Here is a 25,015-nt window from a genome sequence, read left to right as displayed (position 1 = left end):
CTCTTGGTTTATAATTGATTTATTGTTGGTAATATTGTCTAGATTCTATGAAGAGTGCCTCAGCATTTTGTATTTGTAATTTTTTTATTTTTTTTTAAACAATAAACTGTACTTAGGCTGGTACTGGCAAAGGAGCAGAACATTCTTAAAGTCAGTCCAAGAGTGAAGGAGTTATTTCCTGGCAGTGTGGAAACTATGTGCTGTTCAAAAGCACATTCAGCAAAGCTCTAGTCTAGACTGACCATGTTCCTTCATTTTTCATATTAATATGTCATAATGATGTGCCTGAAATTCTAAAATAATGAGGTCTGCAGGAATTTCCATTCAATAAATCATCTAATTTGATGAACTCTCTCTTTGCAATTCATGCCAATAAGGATTTCAAACTGCAAATTGCCACATTATTTAGTTATAATACAAGTTCGTAGAAAAATTGGTTTGACAAAGCCTTGTCTGAAAGTTTTATAAGCTTCCTAGCATGTTTTATCATGTTGTTAGCATGTCTTAGCATGTGTCTAGCATTATTTCACATTTTGTTACCAGGTTTTAGTAAATTTCAAGCATGAATTAGCATGTTTTAGCACATTGCTAGCATGTTTTAACAGATTGCTAGCATTTTATATCATGTTGTAAGTTTCTTCACTCATTCTTTGTCCGGAATGAGTTTGTGCATGGCACACGGTATTTAGTTGTTGGCTTATGTTTAATACTGTTTAAGGATGTTGTTATTTGTACATTCTTCATCATCCGTGGAACTAAATCGTTACAATAGCATACCGTGTCAGAATACTCTGAAGGTCTGACTGAGTTTGGTGGTTGTAGCTTGAAACTGTTTAAAATTTAGTATCGGAAAAAGAAGCAGCTTAAATGATCATTCCGGTATTTCGCACTTTGAGTCTCTTTTCTGGTTTGTTTTTGATGAACTAGAGTGGTGGACACAGAAATTTTGACTCGTTTAGAATCGCCTTTGACCGCTTCAGAGTGACTGGCTACGGGCATGCACGAACATGTCCTTAAAACAACCCTTAACGTTCGTTTTCAAAACTGTGCAACTCACCGAGTGGTTAGTGATGTTATACCATGTACATGGTAGATCAGTATTGGCTTTGTCAAGCCAACATAATCAAAACACAATTATAATTATAAATACAAGTTTGCTCATCTCTGTGACTTGCATGGCACGGTTGGCACCATTTGGTAAAAACATAATTATCTCCAATACTCTACCAGTGTTTTTTTATATATATAGATGCTTTTGCTTTCTTTTGACATTGTCACTAACTTTGCATTGGTATGCAAATTATAAATGGTATACTTTTGTCTACATTTTTAACAATTTTGGTGCCTAAGGTCCAAAAGGAGCCAATGCTGATGGGAAGGCAATATTTGTAAAGGTACACTAGTAAGGCGGGGTATTACAGAAAGCAGGTTATGTGACATACGTATATAATTACAGCAAACAAATAATGACAACAACTTTCAGTTAAAAAACTGAGGTAACTTTCAGGGTATGTAGAGTAAGTGGACAAAACCTGGGGCCGGTTGCATAAACTGCTTAGACTAGTCTTAAAAGTTAGTCATCTAATTTTTTTCTTCAAGACTGGTGCTAACTTTTTAAAGTCAGTTACATAAAAGGGTAGATCGGTCTAATTTGAATCAGAAAAGTAAGACTGATTACCTCTTGACTAATTTCTAGTTGGCCAAATTAGTTCTTAAGACACAGTCTTAACATAGTGGCTAAGTTTATGCAACTGGCGGCTGCTCTGGAGCTGTACACACCTGTCAACTTCAGAGGTATTCAGCGCACACGTACCCTTTTGATGAGGCCCTAGTGGGCATGACAGCACAGATTATTCTTACCTAGTTCTGGTATGAAACTCTACATTCATGTAACTCATTTGTTAGAGAACACGTTATTATCTACATGGCACAGCTGATTGGTTGTTGTTGCATCAGCGGCCAATGAGCTGCGGCTCAACATTCAAACAAATACCGGTAGTGTTGCTGTTAGCAGTCTGCAGTGCGCTTTCAGAAACCCTCCACCTTCCCCAGCTCCACCTGTATAGATTTGCTATGGGGGTTATTTCATGTATGTCTTACATATGTCTTACATTCTCACAGCAATGTCTGTGAATGTATTCGCAGTAGCAAGTCTCAGTTTCTGGCTCTGCAGCAGCAGCACAGCAGATCTATTCTGCCAAGACCAAAAAATGAACATTGCCATACCCATCATATGCCAATCTCTATTACCATACCAATCTCCAGAGATTTGCCATGACAGTAATATTATTATATTATAAAGTTATATTTTATAATTCTAAAACATTATTTTAACATAAATCGATGAAAAAAAAACACATTTTCTTAGATCACTCATTGTTGATCTGCAATTAAAAAGTCTCTTTTTGCTTCTGGACATTTTTTTACCGGACGGGAAAGAGAAACAAGGATAAGATTAAAAATTATTGCAGCCAATGTGGTGTGATTAAGACTAACTCACCATTAAACAAAAGAAGAAAAAAAAACAATAGCACAATTCATACACTACTCGGCTGAGTACACAGTGCACAAGTACATAGTGTATAGTGCACCATTTGGGATTTGGACAGAACTAATGTCTTTATGTACTGTGCATGCGAGTTTACTATGGGTTACCAATAGGAGGTTGATTGCATTAACTCTTCACAGGAGTTTTAGTACCAACATCCCCAGAGTAAGCAAGGTTTGGGTTAAACAAACTAGAGTTCAGGGTATAAGTGACGGTAAGTTAACCATGCTTTCTGGAATACCCTCTGGTGGCTTTCAATCAAAAACACATGTAGTGTGTGAAGAGGGGTCAGTCAGAGGATGGTTGGGACATCCACTTGTATAAACAATATTGTACAGTAGGGTGGATATTGATTCAATTGGGAAAAGTGAGCAATACAAATTGAGTTTGCAAAAACAATGCCTAAATAGCTTTCCATTGAAAAACATGGAAAATTGTGGCTTAAATTATGTCAGTGGAAAAGTCTTTTAGGGGAAGACCAATTTGGTTTTGATTTAAATATTAAGAAAAAAATGCACTGATGAATAGTTCACAATAAGATAGTACATTAAGAAAGTAAATTTTGACTTCATTTTCACTAAAATGAGTAAAGCTAGTTTATATATTTCTTCTGCGGCAACTTAAAGGTAGTGTAGGCAATTTGTTTCATAAACACTTCTGCTAAAAGTATGCTAAAGTGTACTTTTTCACACAAGGTTTGATTTCAGTAGTTATTCAAGTTTAAACTTGTTGGAAGGATTTGTAAAAACATGTGCACAAAACATTTAGAACAACTACAAAAGTCAGACACAAACAGACATCAAGAATCAGCATATTAATCTCAATAATGGTGACAATCAATATAAAGTTTCGCGCTGCAGTGCATGCTGGGTACCAGCATAGCTCATCCCTGATTTATGCATTGCAGCATGAATAAATTATGCAGCTGTATTGTCCTGTTTTTTGTTTTTTTCTTATTTGCTTTTATTTTTGCTGTTGTTTTTGTTTTTAGTAGCGTGTTTTGTGATGTTCGGAGTTGATCTGTTTATCTATTATGTTAATTGTCACCAATGTTGAGATTCATATGCTGTTTTTTCACTGTAAAAAGTGATCAGTTGACATAACTTAAAAAAAGTGAGGAAACCCGTTGCTTTAAAATTATTAAGTAATTAACTTTATGCGTAGTTAAAATTAAGTTATGTGAACTTGACAATTCCACATAACTTCATTTTTTTCAATTACGCATGGTTTATTTACTTAATTTTAAGGCAACAGGTTTCCTCAATTTTGTAAAGTTAAGTCAACTGATCCCTTTTTACAGTGTGTCTGAATGTCACTTTAGTTCAAAGCTTTTTTGTGAACAATGAATATCCTTAATAATAACTTTGCTGAAACACTGCTTGATCTTATACTGGATTATCACAGGTGCATGGTAATGTAAAGTTAAACTGAATTAATGATGTAACACTTTCCATGAAGGATTAGACACTGGAAGAGATCAGTGAATTAGGCCAATAGCCAATTTTTTTTTTTTTTGCCATAACACATGTAAACACTCAGTTACAGCAGCCAAAGAAAAACTTGTACAAAAAAGTCAAGAGCCCAACTAAAGCAAACACTGATTACCACAATGGTGACTTCAAACGAAACTTCAACATCTAAACCTCTGTTAATTCTCAATAAGAACTTCTGTAGATGTATGACAGAAATAAAGTCACACTGGTTAGTTATAAATTAAGCTGGTAATGCTGTTTGTGGAGTTGTTTAATCCTCCTCTGCTGAGATCTTGAGTGATTTAATGCATTTTATCTTCAGTTGATTTCATCTCTGGCTGTGGCTGGAAATCAGTTGTACTAGTGTTTTTGCTCACCTCTTCTCTTTGTTGTTTACTTGTTAACAGTAGGTGTTCATCATTAATGCTCAATCATTTTATAAATCCCTTAATTATTAACTTCAACACTGCTTCAGTGTTACTTTAACACTCTGGAGTGTGGACACATATACATGTTTATTTAAAACTGAGGATTTTGCTGTGGGGTTGAAAGGGCTAAAGGTGCAAGATGGAAAATCACATTAAAAACGTATTTTAACATTAATAAACTGCACTCTAAAAAATGCTGGGTTGTTTCAACCCATGTTTGGGTCAAATATGGACAAACCCAACTGATTTACATTTTATTTTTTTTATTTTTAACGGGTTGAAACAACCCAGCATTTTTTAGAGTGTCAATTAATTTACAGCAACAAACTGTAAAAACACAAAAAAAAAAAAAAAAAAAAAAAAAAAACTGTAATTTATTGCCAACCCTGCTGCCAGTATATCATAAAAAGTTATTGTAATATCAAGGAAAAAACTGCAATATTCTGTGAAAGCTAACAGTCAAATTTACTAAATAATATAATTTAATAGAAACTGTGAAAAGTTAATAGAAAAAAAGTCAAGTGATCAGAAGAGTAAATGTTGAAATCAAGTGTTGTGTTATGTGGGTTGCCATTGTGCTGAAGAGTAGAGCCTGTGCTTCAGTCGAGGGTGAGCAGTGAAACACTGATGTTATGCTGCATGTTGCTTTATGTAAAGGCAGTAAACGTGTAATTGCTGATGCAGTGATAATCTCTTTGCTAACTTTAGCACATGTGTGCTATTGTTTGTGTGTTTTTAAATATTTCACCATCACAAATTGTGTTTGCAGTTGAATATTGCATTTAGAAATATTCCATTAGTGGAATGAAATCAGTTCACATTACTAACACTGTATAAATATTAGTTTTTAAACTTGAATGGTTTGAAGCAATTGGTTTCCTAAATTAACTTCCATTCACTGTAAAAAAATTCTAACCCTCAAGTGACCGATAACATCTAAATTTTTCAATTGGCCCAAGTGAAATTCTGTAAATTATAAAATTAAATTTACAGATTTTCATTTGGGCCAATTGAAACTTACAGAATTTTACTTACTTTACACTTAGAAATTTTTTACAGTGTTGTATTATCACAGTAACATACTGTAAAAAAAGGAGAGCTGTAAATTAACGGTACAAACAATACACCCAAAATGTACAACCAAATAGATTTAAATGTTGAGCATGGACTTAACTGCATGACCTGAATTATTTAGCAAACAACAACATCAATTAAATAATCAGGGCAATTTTGTAATGTAGAGATCATTGCTGTTTTGCTGTAGAAGGTTACAGTACTACATTTACAGGTTGACATATTTAGGTTTACCACCAACATGAATGTACTTATTGTAATTTTCACAAATAACAAAATACATGGATAACATATATCAAATGTCATTGTTATTCATACTTTAGTTTAAACAAAATGGTAACAGATTGAATAGCCTCAATATAAGTCATAAGGTCTTTTGGCAATCCCCCTTGTCTCTTGGGAAATCCACCTTCATGTGCGCGTGCTGTCAAGCACGTATAAAGCCACATAATATATTTATATAAGTGGTGGAAACCCTTATTTTTTTATACCCTATAAACATTTATAATCCTCCATGTGCACTGTTTATACAAAACTATCTCTAACATCTCCATGAATCAACCATATCGAGAGCAACACACACTTAGAATAACACCATATTGAATGTGAAACAGTTACCTATGCTCTTCAGGATGTTTGTTTAAAGGGGGGGTGAAATGCTATTTCATGCATACTGAGTTTTTTACACTGGTAAAGAGTTGGATTCCCATGCTAAACATGGACAGAGTTTCAAAAACTAAGTTGTACGTTTGAAGGAGTATTTTTGTTCCAAAAATACTCCTTCCGGTTTGTCACAAGTTTCGGAAAGTTTTTTTCGAGTATGGCTCTGTCTTACGTAAGATAGGGCGGAATTTCCTTATATGGGTCCTAAGGGCACTTCTCCGGTAAGATCGCGCGCGCGCGCACTCGTAGACTAGAGCAAGAGAGCGAAAGCAGTTCGCCATCAAAGCGCCCTGCCCGGCTTTTGGGAAGTCAGTGTCACCAAAGAAGTGTGTTTTTGGTTGCCAGGGCAAGACAACCCTGCACAGATTCCCAAAGAACCCAGCGTTAAGGAACCCGTGGATGGAGTTTGTTTTCCTGAGCATAAACGGAGTTGTGTAAAGACTGTTGTTCCCTGCATTTCGACGATGATTGTTTTATAAACAAAGCCCAGATCTACGGATTTGCAGATCGTCTAATGCTTAAGGATCGAGCAGTCACAATGATAAAGGTTCGCGGTCGTGCGTTGGAACCGGACGGTGAGTAAAACTGTTTGTTGAACAAATGTCTCTGTGTGTTGTCACTAGCTCGGCGCGTTAGCACAGCTTTAGCTTCGCCCACACGGCCCGCCCCCAGCCGCTCGTTTTTTTCCGGAAAGACTCGGTACAGCCTATCTTTCTGTTAAAAATTTAATAAAACAAAAGACTTTTTGGAGATATGAAGGATGCAATATTACTCTATAGGTACTCAAGATTAACAGGAGATTGAGTGAAAATGAGCATTTCACCCCCCCCCCCCCCCTTTAAAAGTGCAACATTAGTGGCACAGAAATTGCACCCTTTACTTTTAACTACCCTGACATTTTATCAATAAATATTGGATAACTTAATGTACTAAATATTAATGGATTCCTTCTATAAGTTATATTGCAAATGGAGCAATAGATGCAACGAAGACCCTGGTCCATGATTAACAAATCTAATTGGTGTTCATAAAGAGACTCTGTTCCATCAGAGGAATCTTGCTAAATCAGTTAAACCAAAGACAAACAGTTCAGAATCTTCAAACAACTTTCACGGTACTTTACAATCCAATATTAAAACAGTTTAGCATTCAAAAGAAAACAAAAATGTCCTTAAACCCAGTACCATGAACTAATGTGCAAAATGATTAACAGTTTAGAAGTTTCGTGCTCTAGGCAGTGAACAGTTGGCACGTCTCAGGTTTCAACTAGCTGAGCCTGTATTTAATAGGTCATATATTTCTCGAGGCCTTCCAAAGTTTTCTTCCTTTGACATCAAACTTGATGCGTTTTCTCCTTTCTTACAAATGAAATGCATTTTTATTGTTTGCATTCAGTGTTGTTTTTTCCCCCCCCTAATGTCAGTGACCTGATCAGAACAGTGACCTGATCAGAACAAACTCCTGACCCGTTTTTGGACCCACCAATTGAGAACTGAAAAAGATGTATTGCATAATTAATTGCATATTTATTTACCGTTCTTACAAAAATGTGGTGAAAAGTTTGTTAATTGGATCAACAAGTGGACAGTAGTTTTCACATGAAAGTCATTAATCATAAGCAATACCTGCCTGATTTAAAAATGTATTGGCTTACAACAAATCATCACAAAACACGTGTTGTCGTTTCAAACTATTTTTATACTCACTGTAATGAACCCATATTTAATGTAGTCTGGGTCGTATTTTTCATATCTGCCAAAATTTTTGAGGATGTGGTCAAGTCCACATGTGGCATCTGACTAACTTCCTTTATTATATTATATTATATTATATTATATTATATTATATTATATTATATTATATTATATTATAGGCTATATTTATATTATATTAGGCTATAATATATCTTATTATATCATATAAATGATTCATATAATTTAATATTATATAATATAATATTATATATCATATATCATATCAATCATACTATATCATATTACACCACATATATCACATATCATACTGTATATCATATCACTTATCACATCACATCATGTATATCATATCCCATCAGTCAAATTTAGATGTGATCTTAAACCTTAAACCTATTGTTTGGGCTGTTCATCAATCCCAATCTTTTTTCTTTTTTTCTTTTTTTTTTTTTTTGCATCAAATTGAATATGGTGTCCTGAATAAGGTCTGTTTTTAAATACTTTAGAGCCAAGCTAATCTGCATTATTGAATCTGCAGAATCTTCAGCATGGATAAAGCACAGGGGTTGTGTGTTGCGTGCATAATACAATATAATTGGACCAGGTTTGTTGAACTATATAGAACACAAAATATCACATTACATTTGTTTGTTTATTTTTGTAAGCAATCATTTAGCAGACACTTCAGAGGAACAAACACAATATAGGCCTACATTACAGGGACAATTCCCCTGGAGCCAATCCGGTGTTCTGTGTCTTTGTCAAGGGCACAATGGTGATAGTCCAATGTATCCTGGGAATAAAACCAACTAATTTTCCCATTCCCTTCATAGGCTGCCATGAGGTAAATTTATAGCGGTTAAGGGGATAATCATCATTCATGCAAACCTGTATGATTTCCAATAATCTCAATCAAACAGATGATTGGCAGGATGTTCATGCTACTCTTTCCCATTGTAAGTGGATGGTGACCAAAAATGAACCATAAAAGTCAAAGTGCATACTACTCTTGCACTATTTTCCAAGTCTTACGATAGATTTGTTTGAATAACAGACAGAAAAAAAAGTTGTTTACTGAAAATATCCCCCCTGTTGTCACGTTTGAATGTAACTGAATGAATGAAATTTCAGAGTTGTCTCTCACGAAAAAGGATTGTGACTTCCCGGTTGAATAAACCGCTTAGACTATAGTCATACAAGTTGGTCGTCGAATTTTTTGCTGAAAGACTGTTCATAACTTTTTAAAGTCAGTTACATAACGCATATTAGCCTAATTTGATACCAAAAAGTAAGACTAACCATCCCTTAACTAACTGCTAGTGGGTCATACTAGTCACTGTCTTAACATAATGTTTATGCAACTGGCCCCAGATGACAAATGTAACATGAGTCGTATGGACTACTTTTCTAGTGTATTTGACAGCACCTGGTCATCATTCCCATTCATTGTAGAAAAAACATTCTGATAAACTTCTCATTCACTGAAGAAGAACATGCAAATGTTATGATTTCAAAAAGTTACAACATGTTTTATGATACGTTAGCATTCGAATTGACAGGGCTTTTGTGGGTTTTAAAAAGGCCTTTAAAAGTCTTAATTCGCCTTTAAACAAATTAAGGCCTTAAAGAGGTCTTAAATCAGAGCTGAAAGTCCTGTCATAAAAAAAAGACATTGTATTTACCTCTGTAAATACAATACCTCTTGTATTTTCCCAATATAAATGAATTAAAAAAGTAATGGATATTCTGGGACATTGTTGATGAACCAAAGTTCTGAGAAGGGCCACTTTATCTGGCTGGACAGGAATTTATTTAACTCTTAATAAATAGTGAGTACAGTAAAAAGTACTGAAATATTCTGTATTAGTTTATATTCTTCATAAACAAAGTAAGTCTCTTATACTTTCCAGACAAAGCCAGTATCACTCGAGATAAAGTCTAAAGTCTTTTCCTTGGATGACTTTGCTCAATTATAAATATAAATATAGCTACAAGCAGTAATGAAGCCCCGAAGGCACAGCAAGCTCAATGAATACAGCATGTACTGCAAGCACATCAAAGCCCATCACACTGAATAGTCAAAGGCTCTACAATGTGAAACTCAAAACCACAAAACATTACTATGATTTTTGTAGATAATTGCACTGCATGTTATATTTAAAAAGTTCAAATTAGATAATTCTAATTGCACCATTTCTGGCCACAGTACCCCTTGCGGTCTGGGCATGTGCCACACAGGATTCGAAACCACGACCTGAAAGGGTCAGGCTTGTGCCTTAGCAAGTTATGCCACTCAGTTGCCGCAGATTCACTAGGCTGTAAATTGTTTAACCTCATAGTCAAAATCCATAAGATACAATGGCCTCTGATTAGCATATTTGATTGGTATGCTAAGCTATTTAGCATAAAACAAGAAACTCAGTGACAGTCGACTTCAGAAAGTTATTTCTTGAGAAAGGTAGCAAATATCAAAAATCTGTTTTTAGATCATCAGATTAGATTTGGGACAAAATCTGACCAAATTTGTAGGAGATGTAGCAGGGAAAAAAATGGTTTTACATTTACTTCAATATGGCGGACAAACATGATGGAAAATGACGAATGAGATAGCGTCGAGATAACGCGACAGAGAAAACTCATTTTTAACAATATTTTAAAAATTGTAAGCATTTTTGGTTATCTCTGGAAAACTAGGTGGCGATGTGTTCAAACTTCTCAGGTACCTTTAGGACATACTGTCAATGAACCCTATACCAAATTTTGTGTTGATATGAAATTTATTACAAATTTCAAAATGGCGGAATGTTCGTCCGAACCTGGCACATTCAACAACTTTAAATAAAATATTACACATTACCTTTTTCACTATAGACATTGGGTAATCTATCAATTAAGCATAGAGATCAGAGTATAATTCCCTATAATTATATAATTTTACCTCAGAATATACAAGGATATATGATGTACTCCATTTCACTGCTTCTTTTGTTTTTATTACTTTTACATATTATTAGCATATGATTTTTATTAGCATATGATTATATTTTATGAGCATATTATTAGCATATGATTACGATTACTTAAGTCGTCATGAAATCAAAATTGACCCTATTTACTTTGTTAGTGCACATTACTAGTCTTGTGGTGAACAATTAACTTCAACTTTTATTTATTTATATAGCACATTTAATAGTAACGTTGTTGCCCAAAGTGCTTCACAGTTTTTTTTTTTTTGTTGTTGTTTTTTTGCATTTTTATGATTTTAATAATTAGGAGTAAAATATGGCTTCCATGTATTCACAGAAATTCTCATAATCAGTAGAATTATTAAAAAAAAATCTCTTTTTCTGGTTGGATGAGTTTCTTTTCTTTTTTTTTTCTTTTTTTTAAATATGCAACAAAAACAAAACATACCAACCAACATGTGTGTGAGTGTGTGTGTGCGTGTGTGCAAGTGTGGGTGTGTGAGTGGAAGTAACTTTACAGATGTACAACAAACGTAATAAAAATTAATAAACACACAAAAAACATATTTATGACAATAATAATGATGAAGATAATATTAGTAAAAATAATAACTTGAAGAAATGATAATATAGTCTTATATAAAAATTCAATAATACTAATAGTAGTAGCAATAATAACAGCAACTAGACTTTTCATCAGGAATGAAGGGGAGGCTGGATGATAAGGAAGAGGAAAAATGATAATAATAATAGTAACAATAACACTAACATTAGTAAGGCTATTACTAATATGGTATTAAAAGGCTGCCTCTGATCCCTCCTTGGCCACGGCATAAGCCAGACCACCGCCCACGCCACACTACAGTGGTCCACCAAGAAGAGGAGCTTCTTGTTTTTTTTTACTCGTGATGGACATATGTATGTTTGCTAGTGTGCTGCAATAGAAAAGCGAGAGTTAAAATGTTTTTTTATATGTAGCATCCCCAATTGGTGGACTTGTACAAAACTTGGTGTGCACCCTCAGAATGTCCTGTTGTCTATGTGTGTCAAGTTTCGTTAAGCTTGGATTTTGCGTTCAGCAGCTATAGGTCAACTCGTAGAAATATCTGTTGCCTCGGCAATTTATTAACTTATATCGTTTATAAAAACGTTTGACCAGCACTGCCCTATCTTCCGTGTGCCTATTTTTGGTGAAGATAAGACCAACAGCCTAGGAGGAGTTTGAAAAAGTAGGTTTTTAAGAAAATCCAAAATGGGAAAAAAAATGTTCGTGGAAATGGACTCAAGGATTCAGGGGAAAAACTTGTTTGTATCCCTGCAAATGCAAATTGCCGCAAATTGTGTCTGTGCGGTGCATGATTGGGACCATCCTGCTGAGTTTGGTGTCTCTGTGATTTACCATCTCTGATGCCCATACACTTTTAGGGCAGAAAAATAAGGAAGAAGAAAATCAATTGTAACAATAGGATTCCAGCACCTTCAGTGTTTAGACCCCTAATAATAGCCCTTTCCAGCAAAAAGGCCTAAAACATGTGTAGAGCTGCTCTAAACAATGGTGGAACTAAAATGCTGCCCAATGGCACAAAGGACAAACTGGGCCCATCATGTGCTCACAACTGCAAAGATATAATGCAATAGCTGACGAGGAGAGACTGCCATGTGAAGAACAGAAAGACAGCGCCTATATGAAAAGATGCATTCATTGCCATGAATTTGCCACATAACACTATAAATATTCAAAGCACAGTTGACTGTTGAAGGAAGGCACAACAAGATTATGTAGACTATTTCAGTTAGGTGATCGGTTCTTTACAGCAGTATGTTTAAAAGAATAATTTCAGAAAAAATATTCAGCGATTATTAGTCTTAGTCTATACATGACGTAGGCCTATACTCACATGCCGGTGTGACATAGGGCCTATTACATGCTCTAGTCTAAAATGTTCCAACAAGTAGACACATTACAGCTTCTGATTTAGTTTTATTAATTCATGCGTTTACTGAATTTCATGTAAGGGCTAGCTATTGCAGATTGGGTTCATTTAAACAAATTCATTTAGAAACAAATTAGGCCTATGATTTGCATTGACATTAAACCATGGACTATACATTTATTTACATCTGAAAATAATTTTATTTGAAACATTATTGTTATATAGGCTATATGACGATAAATGTAAAAAAGTAACTTGCCTACTTGCGCCCTTAGCTGAAGTAAAATTGTTACTACAAATCAGCTGCCCCTGCTATCGGCTCTCGGCATTCTGGAAAGAGTTGAGTCGGAAAGTTGGAATTTGATTTAAATCCCATTTAAAATTGAATCTGATAGTTTTTGTAAACTATATCAATTGATTTATTAATGACCTAGATTATTGCATTTTTGGGAACTGTAAACAGTCGAACATTAGAATTTGAACACGTGGACGATGTCCAAAATGCACATATTTTGTAATGCGTAAATTGTCTTAAATGCAGTCTATGTAGTCGACTCACTACCATTTGAGACACGACCGTGCTAGGACCATGTCTGTAGACCTCCCACTTAAACGGTGCGGAGTAGAGAGAAAGAGAGAGGGGAGGGTGATATCCTAATAAACCAACACGCAGCTTCACTTTGGTTGCTTTGAGGAGGTGATAAAGTATCCTCGCATTTTTTTACTGAAGAGAGATGGACAGTAACGGCGGAGGAAAAGGAAAATGTGGTCGATAACGTTTTAACCCGAGGGTTTTGACGACTGGTGGGGACAGGTAATGTGAAAGTATCCCGTGGAAGGGGTAATTTTCATGGACCTCAATATGCGTTAGACGAACGGTTGTTTTACCACAGAGCTACCGTTCAATCTGCGCGACTAACTACCGGTAACTCGGCGCCGGTTTGGCAAACATCAAATGTATGATGCTTTTAAAAGAGTACCAAATGCTGTATGCTTGAGAATGAGTTTTAGCCCGTCTGGACTGTGTTTGTGTGTGGCTGGCTAGCTGAATGAGCGCAAATAGGCTGCTTTGCTTTAGGCCGCTGAGCACGTATAATCCATCGCGTTTCCTTCATATTTTCTACAATATGTAACGTATTCTAACCCTGTTCTCCTTCTAGACCCGCGTTTATGTTGTTTGACGTGTCGAAATGTATCGGTTATGTTGTGTTTACCTTGAGAGCTGACCATTGGTTTGTGTGTGAAGTAAAGGGGAGGGTAAACCGTTAGCCTGCCTGCGCTCTCAGTCTGAGAAATGCAAACATGCACTATCGGGACATAATAGTGCCATTATCACTCAGAAGTCTTCATACTTTAAGATAGCCTAACATTATCACGCTGTGCGCTCGGGTGCTGTTGATGCGAGTCAGTTGTGTTTTGACGAACTGAAAATAGCTAGATAAAATCGAGGAGTGACTACCATAATATGGATATTCACTTGTTTTAAATGCCACGTTACATTAGACTAGTAGGGTGAATTATACAGTGTGACAAACAAGTAACATTTCAACATGTTTAGATGTAGGCCTAATTGTTATCAACACAAGTGGTATTTATTTATTTAGAGCAGCATTAAAATAGGTTTCTAAGTGATTAAACAATCTATTTACTCTTCTAAATGAAGATAACGTGTTGTGACACTTTCTGGTCATCAAATGTTAGTGTAACAGAAATAGTTAATGTGATGAATTTCCCTGCGGTTACTGTGCTGGAACACCTGTATTAACTATGATCTTCTTGATTATATTTTCTGTATTTGTATGTTTTTCTGTGGCATTGAGGTATCATACAGGGGAACATAATCTCTATAGCACTTAATTAAGTTTAAAATTATTGTTGTGCTGCTCATATGAAAACAAATTTGAGTGGATTTTACCAATTACCATGACAGACTTTGATCCACCTTGAGCTTCTGTAATTTTTCCCACACACAAAATTGTTTTTATTTAATTCCCATAAACTGTTCCCTTGACATGCTATACCATGAGTGGTTAAGGGGATAGTCATCATGACAGTTGGCAGGATGGTCATGCTTATCTTTTCCATATACAATCTAAGTGGATGGTGAACAGGCGCAGTCAAGCTCCAAAAATGAAGTCTTCTTAAGTCTTATGATATATTTGTGTGAAGAACATACAGAAATAAAAGTTATTTACTGAAAATATTCCTCCCATTTGGATGTGCACACAAATGTAAATTATATTTATAATAGAGAAAACGTACAAGCTGAGCTTGTGAGGCAGCCGTCGAAAGAGCTAACTGCAGCCACACAATAATAGCTGTTTCTCACACAAAGCTATCATTGAGATGTGTACAACAACTAATTTCATTAACGTTTAAACATAAAGTTTGCAACTGACTGAGGGGAGTGTGGGGTAAGATGAGCCAATTTTTTTACTTTAGGTAGAAGTAAAATTGAAAGTATCTTAAGTAATTTCAGGATATTTCCTATCATTTTAAATGATCAGAATATATATATATATATATATATATATATGACAAAGGGTTCTAAAAAAAATGTCTTTTTATAAAAGAAAGCGTTCTTGTGGCTCAATTTACTCCAGGTTAGGGGTAAGTTGATCCGAGTCAGTGGGTAAGTTGCACCATCTGGGTGTAAACCATCTAACTGAATCTGAATCAACCCCATGTGAAATTGTAAAGGTAATTTACACCTTTTAAAAACTAATTTAATAATCAAATTTCCTTTTACAAATAATAATTTTCTTAAAGCTAACTTAAACCACCAACATAAAACCAACCAAATGAAGTTGAAATTTCTATATCTTTAATTGTTTGCATTTCTGAAACAATATTTTGAAAACCAAAGTTGTAACTTTCCCCGAAACAGACTAAACAGAGTAAAATTTAATAAAAACTAAATTAGAATGAGTGAATAAATGTCACTGAAAGTAATAAACATTTTAGTCAAAAGGTTCTTGGCATGGTAGTTTTTCTGCAATGTTGAACATGTTAGGCCATTAGGGACTGCAGGTGGAAAGATATATGAGTAAGCATCTTCTGGTTCGTATCAAATAATAATTTGGTGTACTTGTAGTCAAGCCAAGTCACCTTTATTTATATTTATGATTTGAGGCAGCATTACAGATCAGAAGTCAGATTGGATCAGAACATTATGAATATTTATCTAGTTCCATGATCTGGTTGAAGGGCAACCAACCAGTAGAGCATTACAGTAATTTAGCCTTGGGTCACAAACACATTAAATAACTGTTCCACATTTTTCAGTGAAAGCATATGTCATTATTTCGAATTTTAGCTATGTTTTTAAGATGATAGAATGCGGTTTTACAGATGCTAGAAAAGTGGCTTTCCAATGAAAGATTGGTATCAAAGAGCACACCCAGGTTCCTAACTGATAACGAAGACTTGACAGAGCCGCCGTCAAGTGTTAGACAGTATTCTAGGTTACTACTTGCGGAGGTTTTTTGTCTGTTTTTCTGTCTCTGTTTCTTCAGAATTTAGTAGTAGGAAAGTACTATACACTGTTCCTATAAAATAAACTTGGAAAAATAAGAGATAAACTAAACCAGTTGCGTAATATTACATTGAAATTATACCAGTTTATACTTCAGAAATGTAACTTAACTTTAGTGCCTTGTGGTGGGGTAAGTTGCAGCAAAATGCTGATTTTATACAACAATTCGATAAACATGAAGTTGATATTAAGTTACTTGCATTTCAAGAACAGTATTGTCAGATTTTTATCTATTTCTTCAGCGAAAATAGTTCCAAACAAAATCACAGCTGACCCGGTTCGCATCTCCGAGCAAACACGGGTGTTTCGTTTATGAATGAATCTGCGTTTTCAAATGAATCTAGTGACCCATTCATAAAGACAGCCACTTGCTTTTTTCCTGAATGATTCATGCCGTGATTCATTCAATGATTCAGCCGTTTGAACGAATTGATTGACTGAATGATTCGGTGACAAAGACAGTCCCTGCGTCTCAATTTTCCTACTTATTCTACGCCCTAAAAGTATGTAGGCTACTCTTTTCCACACTTCGAAAATCCACCGGAAATAGTAGACCATCCGGGGACTTCTGACATATTCTTTTCAACATATATGCTTTGGGCCACACTTATCTCACACACCGTTTAGGATGGATAGTATGGACATTGAGACACAGGGAGTGACTCGCCTCCCTCTACTGGCAGTTTTAGTTTCATTTTTAAAGTATAATTTCAGTTATTTAAATCATTTAATATTTCTATATCCAAAACCTTTTATTTAAAACCTTAATCGCATAACATTTTTATCATGAATTTAAATGCAATCATGCCACTTAAACAATCTGTACATAATATATACCTAATACACCTTTTTGTTCTTCTATGAAGTGCAAAGATGAATTTAGTTAATACTGATTTGATTACACTTATTATTCTAACTCAATTTATAAATATAAATGTATGAATTTGACATAAAAGATGACACATTTAATAAGTTATTTTAAAGAGTCAAATATCGCTCATAATTTTTTTTTTTTTTTGGAATAGCACAAGTGAAAAATTGTGAAATATTACTAATTTTAAAGAATTCTTTTTATTTTATTTTACTATGTAAGTTTAAAAAAGATTGATTTGGAACAATGTAAATATCTTTACTGTCACCTTTAATCAATTTAATGCATAATTGTTGAACATGAGTATCAATTTCTTGAGGAAAAAAACGTGTATGCGTGTGTGTACATTTTTTTGTTCCTCAGCTGACATACTGACTTGTGTACTTTTAATAATGAGAGTCTGTTTGCTTGACTGCATGCTGTGAACATGTGATTCAGCTTTCCTGACTTTTCTATCCTGCTTCTAGGTGATGTAAAAACACGGTACCATGTGAATGGTTGAGGAACATGAAGCCTGCACACAAACTACTGTTCGTCCTGTGTCCCATGCTGGTCTTGGGGTTTATCTACTACTCTTCTGGGAAGCTCCATTTGTACGTGTGGGGCCAGAAGCCACGTGAGTAGTTCTCAGGCCTCGTATTGCCATCTATCTGTTAATGTGAGTCAGGTTGTGACCTCTCTGTACGTGGGCGCCTTTTGCTCAGTCAATATGTATGTTTGCCACAGTTTGTTTGTTAGACCCTCTGGCCGTTGAATTATTAAGCTTAACAGTCTGCTTGTGTGCTTGCCACATAACTGGTTGTTTAGGTCAGATCACGTCTCAAAGTGATTATACTTGTGTCGGTTCACAGAGTTTGCGGTACTGTTTTGTAATAGTTTGCTCAAAGCGGTGTTTATTTATTTATTTATTTATCATTTAAATTGGCTTTCATTTTTAGTAATTTCATTATGTACTTTTGTCATTTTATGTTTTTAAAAATATATTCTTTCATTTATTTTTAGTTTATATTTATTTTCAGTTAATAATTTTAGTGCTTCAAATTCAAGGCAATATTTCTAACTTTTGTGTAGTTTTAGTATTTTTTCAGTATGATTTATATTTTATTTTATTTGGATTAGTCAGCATTATTTTTTAGTTAACACAAAGATGTTTTAATATTTTTAGTATTAGTCAGTGATAACCCGGGCTTCATTTGACCGTAGGGCAAGCATTTGGAAAATTGCAAGATTCTCAAATATCCTCCTTTTCAGTTATATGGTTAACAGGTGTGGTATGGATTTGCTTGGCTAAATATTTGAGTCCTCCCTTTATAATTACTACAGCTGTCAATCTCTAAACCGCAAGCTCACTGAATTCTGCGCTGTCGTGAGAATTTAGCTGCACCATTCTGGATAAATTGAGAAATTTAAAATAGAGATCCCGATTCTCCCACAATTTTGAACAGACAACCAAACAAAATAAAATTTAATTTAGTGGTTCTGACAAAATGTTAATTGCTGCAGTCTATTTAAAAGTGTTTAATTAATTTGATTATTTTGGTTACACTTTATTTTAAGGTGTCATTGTTACAGTGTGATTATATATGGAAGTACTGAGTAATAATAATTTACAGCATGTAGTTACTAAAGGGTTAGGGTAGGATTAGGTTTTGGTTGAGGGTTAATTGCATGTAATTATGCATAATTTACTGTTATTACTATTAAGGGTGTGACGAGACACTTCTCTCACGAGATGAGACACGAGATTGGGTTCACGAGAATGAGACGAAACGAGATTTTTGCACAATATTTTATGGAAATCCTCAATGACAAAATTCATGACTGGAAAAATATTCTGCAGGTGCATTTTGAAATGTTTTGACTAATAATCTTATAATGAATCTCATTTCAGTTCTACTTTATGAGTATGAATGATCTAATGCACTGTATGGTTTTGCCACAAACTCAGCTGACTGGCTGAGTCTCTTCAGACTTTACTATACATGAATTATGAGCTTCCAGAACTTCTGATTGAGGCTGTGTGACCACCTAATTGAACCCCTTTCCACAAATTGAAAATAGAAATAAAAACAAATAAATATCAGTTTTTTTCTTAGTCTTAGGGACTGTTCGTTTTTTTTTAAGAGGCTACCGGAGGACATTTGAGATCTATAGTCAAAATAGACTTGACCCTCCCTTCGCCAGCAATACATTTTTCTATGACCCTCCAAAATGATTATGAAAAAAGGCATGACCCTCCCCGATAATTTGTTGATTACTTCTGTACTGGTTTGCGCTTGGAAAAGATGTTCAGATAGCCATTGTTTTTTTTACAACCATGACAAACGACTTACGCCCATTTCACATACTCCGTTTGCTGTGTACTCCGTATTTTTTGTGCCGCATACGTTGCTGCTATACAAATAATCTTAATCGAGACGAGATACTCCGCACACGGAGTATGTGTGAAAGGGGCGTGTGTGTGTGAGTCTAAACGATGAAAAGGGAAATGTGGTGCTGAGAAGGTCACACTCTTGCTATTTTTTTTCCTCTTTTTGAAAGTTGTGAAAACACTATAGAGGAGTTTTTCTTTTGCTATTTGAGCAAATGGGAACACAAAAAATATATTTAATATATTCTCTCAGAACAAGACCTAAAACATGACGTGGTGTAGCCAATGTAGCAATTTCACTGGATCTAAACAAATCAATCTAACCATAGATGTGACCAGTAGCGGTGGCTTTCTTTATCTATTTAAAATAATTTTGCTAGGGTTCTATGACATTAGTATATTTTTTACCAAAATATTTATCGGTTTGAATGAATGATTCAATGACTCACTCATAAATATTTAACTTGTTTTATTAGTGGATGAATCCACATTTTTGAATGAATCTCTTGAATGAATGATTCAATGACAAATTCCTTTTTTCAACAGTCGCTTGTTGACACCTAGTGGCATAACGATGTAATCGTTACAATCCTTACTGGAAGCGTCGAGTTACTTTTAAAAGGTGATTTGCTCTATTTTGATCGCTACCATAGACTATCAACTTTTATCCCAGTACTTCTGTGATAACTGAATATTTATAGCACGGAAATAATGGTACTGTGTGGTCGAAAAGACTGTGTGAAGTAGTGTGACTTTGGGATCAACGCTTCACAAACATGTTGTTGTCTTCACCTAGCGCTTACACAGATGTATACGGGAGTGTTTGAAAGCAGGCGTCTTATCAGCGAGTCCCTAATATATCTGCTGATAGACTGATCTGATAATAGACGCCTGCTTTCAAGATCTGAATGTTCCGGTTTAATCAGCGTTGCCAAGTCCGTGGTTTTCCCGCTTTCTTTTACTTTTTATGTTGCCTTGTGTTGTTGTTTTTTTAGTCTGCAGGTTGTGTATATTATGTTATTTAGGGATAATCTTCTTTTTGTTTTAGATTGGGCAGGGCCGGCCCACAGAATAGGCAAATGCTAGGTCCTAGGGCAACACTCATCCATTGGGGTGCCAAAATTATTTATTTGATTTCCCCTAATACTATTAAGTGAAGAGGAAAAAAGGGGATAAAGACTGAGGTAGAGTGATGTGAATTAACAGTTTATCTAAGTGCATAGTAGTAAGATACTAGTAATGTTCGCTAATTAATTGCAGTTATTTTTAGCCTAAACTTTATGTAAACAGCTCTGTGTTCTCCAGAGGCCCCAGGCAGTGTGAAAACAGTTTGTTCATGGTGAAAACATGAAACGTGCCATAGTTAAGTGAAAGATTTCTGCCATCTAATGGAAAACAAACACTTTCTAGTGCTCAATGGATAGTTTGTGCATTAATGCTAGATGTAGCCTAATTACTCTTGCTTTTTGTGTTTAGGCTATAATCACTGGTCATTCTATATAGATCAGTGGCTATAATGTGGCTTAGGTGCTATTTTTCTATAGTTTAATTATCATAAGCCTTTAAAAAAATATCATGAACACAATGATGGTATGGAATGGGCTGTTATGCAAGAGCCACCAGGTTAAATCTAGGGCAGCAAATTGGTCAGGGCCGGCCCTGATTGATTCGTTATTATAATGGATGACTTATTTGTTGGCTGGTGAAAAGGTCTATTTCTGCATTTTCATTTGAGTGTCCTTCATTAGAGTCTGAAGGAAATCTATTTTATAAGTCTATCATTCTCAAATAATGACTTTCTGAAATTTAAGTTTGCATTGAGTTCAGTTTCTCCCATAAAAGCTGATGGTATTAGTGGTGATGGTAACACCTTGACATTGTTGCTAATCACAATCAGTTTAATTTCATAAATTAAACAAAGATGCATTTTGTCAAGCATCTCAAAACACACACCATTTATTTGTAGTGACGGAACAATAGGGCCAATTTAGATAGCTAACAAGAAAAAAATTCTGCCGTACTGTCATTTAAATAAAAAAAACACATTAAAAAAAAAAGTTTTCTGTTTTTAGCTGAAAAGGGCGTCGTTTAAGCGGCCCTGATTGGAAAAGATGAAATTTTGCATGAAACCAATATTCCTTATGAAATGAGTGAATTCAGTTCTGTTATCTAGAGGCTCCTTGTTTGTTTAGGCTTATCAGATCCGCAGAAGAGGACATGCTGTGTGTCAGAAAAAAATAATGAAATGTTATAAAGTTTGTAGTGCAAACTGTTATTGATTTGAAGTTATGAAATTGAAATCCTCCATTACCTCTGTACCTTTATACTTTTTGTAGGCACGTTTTTCGCAAAAACTGTGCAAACATATGTTCAAAAATCCCAAAATGTTTGTATTATTTTGGAAATAACACTGAGTGGTGATCAGTTCCATTTACTTTTTATACATCGAGAGAGTACATAGTGTAAATGTAGATATTTCCTTAAATCCAGGACTGTTAATACAATATTAAAGAGCCCACCAAGCAAATGTTTCAGAAGTGTTTATTTATTTATTTTTTAATTTTTTAATGGAATTATTTCAACCTTTTATTTATAGGTCCAGAATCAGGAAAGTTGAGAGACAGTAAGGTGAATGAGATCTGGGACCAGTTGCATAAACATAGTCATTATGGTAAGACTGTCTTAAGTACTAGTATGACCAACTACCGGTTAGTCAAGGGTGAATCAGGCCTAATTTTTTAGTATCAAATTAGACCAATCTACGTTTTTTTATGTAACTGACTTAAAACAGTTCTGAACCATCTTAAAGGAAGAATTGTGATGACGAACTTATAAGTCTATCTTCGCAGTTTATACAACCAGCCCCAGGTCAGGACATGTAGGACTTGAAACTGGGTCCCGAGCCAACAGCTCTTGTCACGGGCGCTTTACAATATCTAGTCAACTAGTTGGTTGCAACATTTCCGTTTAAACATTAATGAAATTATTCGTTGTGCACATCCCTAATGCAAGCACTTACTCTTATGTTTACTGGCAACATTCAAATAACCTTGATATTGTGACATGGTTGACATGGAATTAAGATACAGACTTTGTGCTTGCCCAATGAAAGGTTACAGAGATATTAATGTTATGAGGCAGGTTCTTGATGTTCTTGCATTTTTCATCGGATGAATCCCAAATAAGGTACTTCTATTTGCAATCTTTCCTTGGCCACTAGAGGGAGGGAGAGCACCACAGTTCGGGTCAGATTCACAGAGGCCGCTGCTGGGTGATGATGGTTTATTATGCCAACCGTACGTGTATTTGCTACTAGAACACATGGATCCACCAGACTGCATGTTAAAATAATAACCCCTGGTTTCACAGACAAGGCTTAAGCCTAGTCCCAGACTTAAAAGAATGTTTGGGTTGTTTTAACTGAAAACAACTTATGTCTGTGCCATTGTTTTGTCTCAATATGTTTTTTTCTTTTCTTCTAAAGAACATTTATAGACGTATCAGCACGTTTCAGACGTATCATGCGTATCAGCAGCAGCAGTGATAGGAGATCAACAATATGGCATTTGAATTCCGGACCAAGGCTTTGTCTTCACAGCTGAGTCTTGAACATTACTCCTGGTTTTGGAAAATATTGAAAAGGGTCAAGAACTTTTTAATTGCCTCTGACTCAAGGTCTTGTCACCCCATAATTGTCTAAATTTCCATAACTTTAAATCAAGTGCTGACTGGGTCACTCAAGACTCACACATGGGTTTCGATTGATAGGCGGAGTTTTTGTCCTCCTTTATGTCTCTCGTGTCACGTTCCTTTGACTATTGAACATATTCTGTTGGACTGTAATTTTTATGATACTACTAGAAAACTAGATTTTTTTTTAGATTTTCTATCTTATGTCAAGTTGAAATGTTTTATGATATTGGCCTTGTGTTTGTACTATGCTAACATGGCATTAAAAATTTAATAAACAAACAAACAAAGAACATTTATAAAAGCTACTCAAATGTACTAATTGAACTAAGGACTAATCCTGGCTTAATCTAAGCCCTTTCTGTGAAACCAGGCATAAGATTAGTAAAAAAAAACAAAGTGAGAATTTCCCTCTTTTTTTTTTTTCATTTCTGCAAAAATGGCTGCAATGAACATTTATATTTGAAGTAATTATTTGCATTATATAGCTCTAGAAAACCTTTTTTTTTATTTTTGGTCATTTGTTTTGTGTGGATATATTAATATATTTATTATTCATTCAATTTGAATAAGCCGAGGGTAACGGCTGGTTCACAAATGATTTGTAAGTTCTGCTACTGCCACTAGGGGGAAAAATGCGACAATCAAATGTTGAATTTTGGAGATGGTGGAAAGGCGGCTTCAGTCCACACACACACACACACACACACACACACACACACACACACACTCACCACAGGAGCATGATGTTTATCATGTGCAGCACTAACACTGAAGTACTTTAGCATGCTGTTGGAATACGGCTCGGTCCTGGTGCAGACAAGTCAGAACGGTCCCCGTGTTCCTGATCTACAAAACGGCCTGAAATGTGTAAATAGTGTGTAAATATGATTGATGTTCTACTTGATAAGACAGAATAAAGTGTTTTCATTTCATATGGAAAAGAGCTGTGCTATAGACCGATGATGAGGCAAATAACTATTTGGTTGCTGCAGTTATTTTGAAGTTTTATTGATTAATGGTTTCATATTGGCTCTCAGAAACGCAGCTGAGGAAATGGATTTGGCAGGTTTCTTCATTTATTCCTCTCCTCATGTACAGTCTCTGAGATTATTTAGTGTTCAGCAAGCAAGTTGTTCTCAGTTTGTTCAATTCATGTTTGCCTTCTCTTACTTTGGTATCTTGAACCTCTGTGGAAAAAGTTAGACTAATTATAAACGGCACATTTCGACAGCTGCGCCCAGTTTATTTTGGAAAATTTTGTGAACCTGGGATGTTTTTTTTTTAACCTCACCCCTGTTATGAAAGGCACTTCAGGACACATTGTAAAGACAAATCACAATAAATGGCTCTGAAAATGGTACAAGGGAAGGAAACGCAACCCTATTTTGATGATAAATGACAAAGAGAGGGTAAAAACATTTTTTTTGTAGTAGTTTTTTTTTTAAATCGAATGTTATTGAGCTTTAGAGAGTCTGAACTCGCCTAGATCCAGGTTCATAGCAGAGCTATTACACTGTCTCTACTCTACACGGGACACAAGCCTCATGATGCATCCAAACTAAAAAGATCCCATAATAATCAATGGAGTTGTCTGCATTGAAAGTGACGAGCTGTAGAGATTCACTTTATATTTCTTGTTCGTCTGAAATAAAATTGTTTTAATTACAACTATTAATTTTTGCTATGATGTTTATCCTTAAATAAAATAAAAGCTATTAAATATTTTGTTCTTACCATTATGTCAAACT

At 35.0% G+C, this 25,015-nt stretch overlaps 1 protein-coding gene across 7 annotated transcripts in view; it reads left to right on the top strand.

Moving 5' to 3' along the window:
- The first annotated feature begins 13,349 nt into the window (after nucleotides 1-13,349).
- The window catches only part of st3gal3b (ST3 beta-galactoside alpha-2,3-sialyltransferase 3b), a 57,677-nt gene continuing 46,011 nt past the window's right edge, over nucleotides 13,350-25,015 (top strand). For 2 of the 7 annotated variants that reach the window (XM_079877081.1, XM_079877082.1), the window contains exons 1-3: nucleotides 13,484-13,611; nucleotides 17,671-17,819; nucleotides 22,171-22,245. In XM_079877081.1, coding sequence (XP_079733207.1) covers nucleotides 17,711-17,819; nucleotides 22,171-22,245 — 184 coding nt within the window. In that variant the 5' untranslated portion in view covers nucleotides 13,484-13,611; nucleotides 17,671-17,710. Of the gene's footprint in view, nucleotides 13,612-17,670; nucleotides 17,820-22,170; nucleotides 22,246-25,015 lie in introns of all 7 variants that reach the window. The other 5 variants (XM_079877084.1, XM_079877085.1, XM_079877086.1 and 2 more) reach the window with 4 other exon arrangements.

This window comes from Squalius cephalus, assembly GCF_949319135.1.
Source record: "Squalius cephalus genome assembly, chromosome: 7".
Lineage (NCBI taxonomy): Eukaryota > Metazoa > Chordata > Actinopteri > Cypriniformes > Leuciscidae > Squalius > Squalius cephalus.
This window is presented reverse-complemented; position numbering and strand designations above follow the sequence as displayed.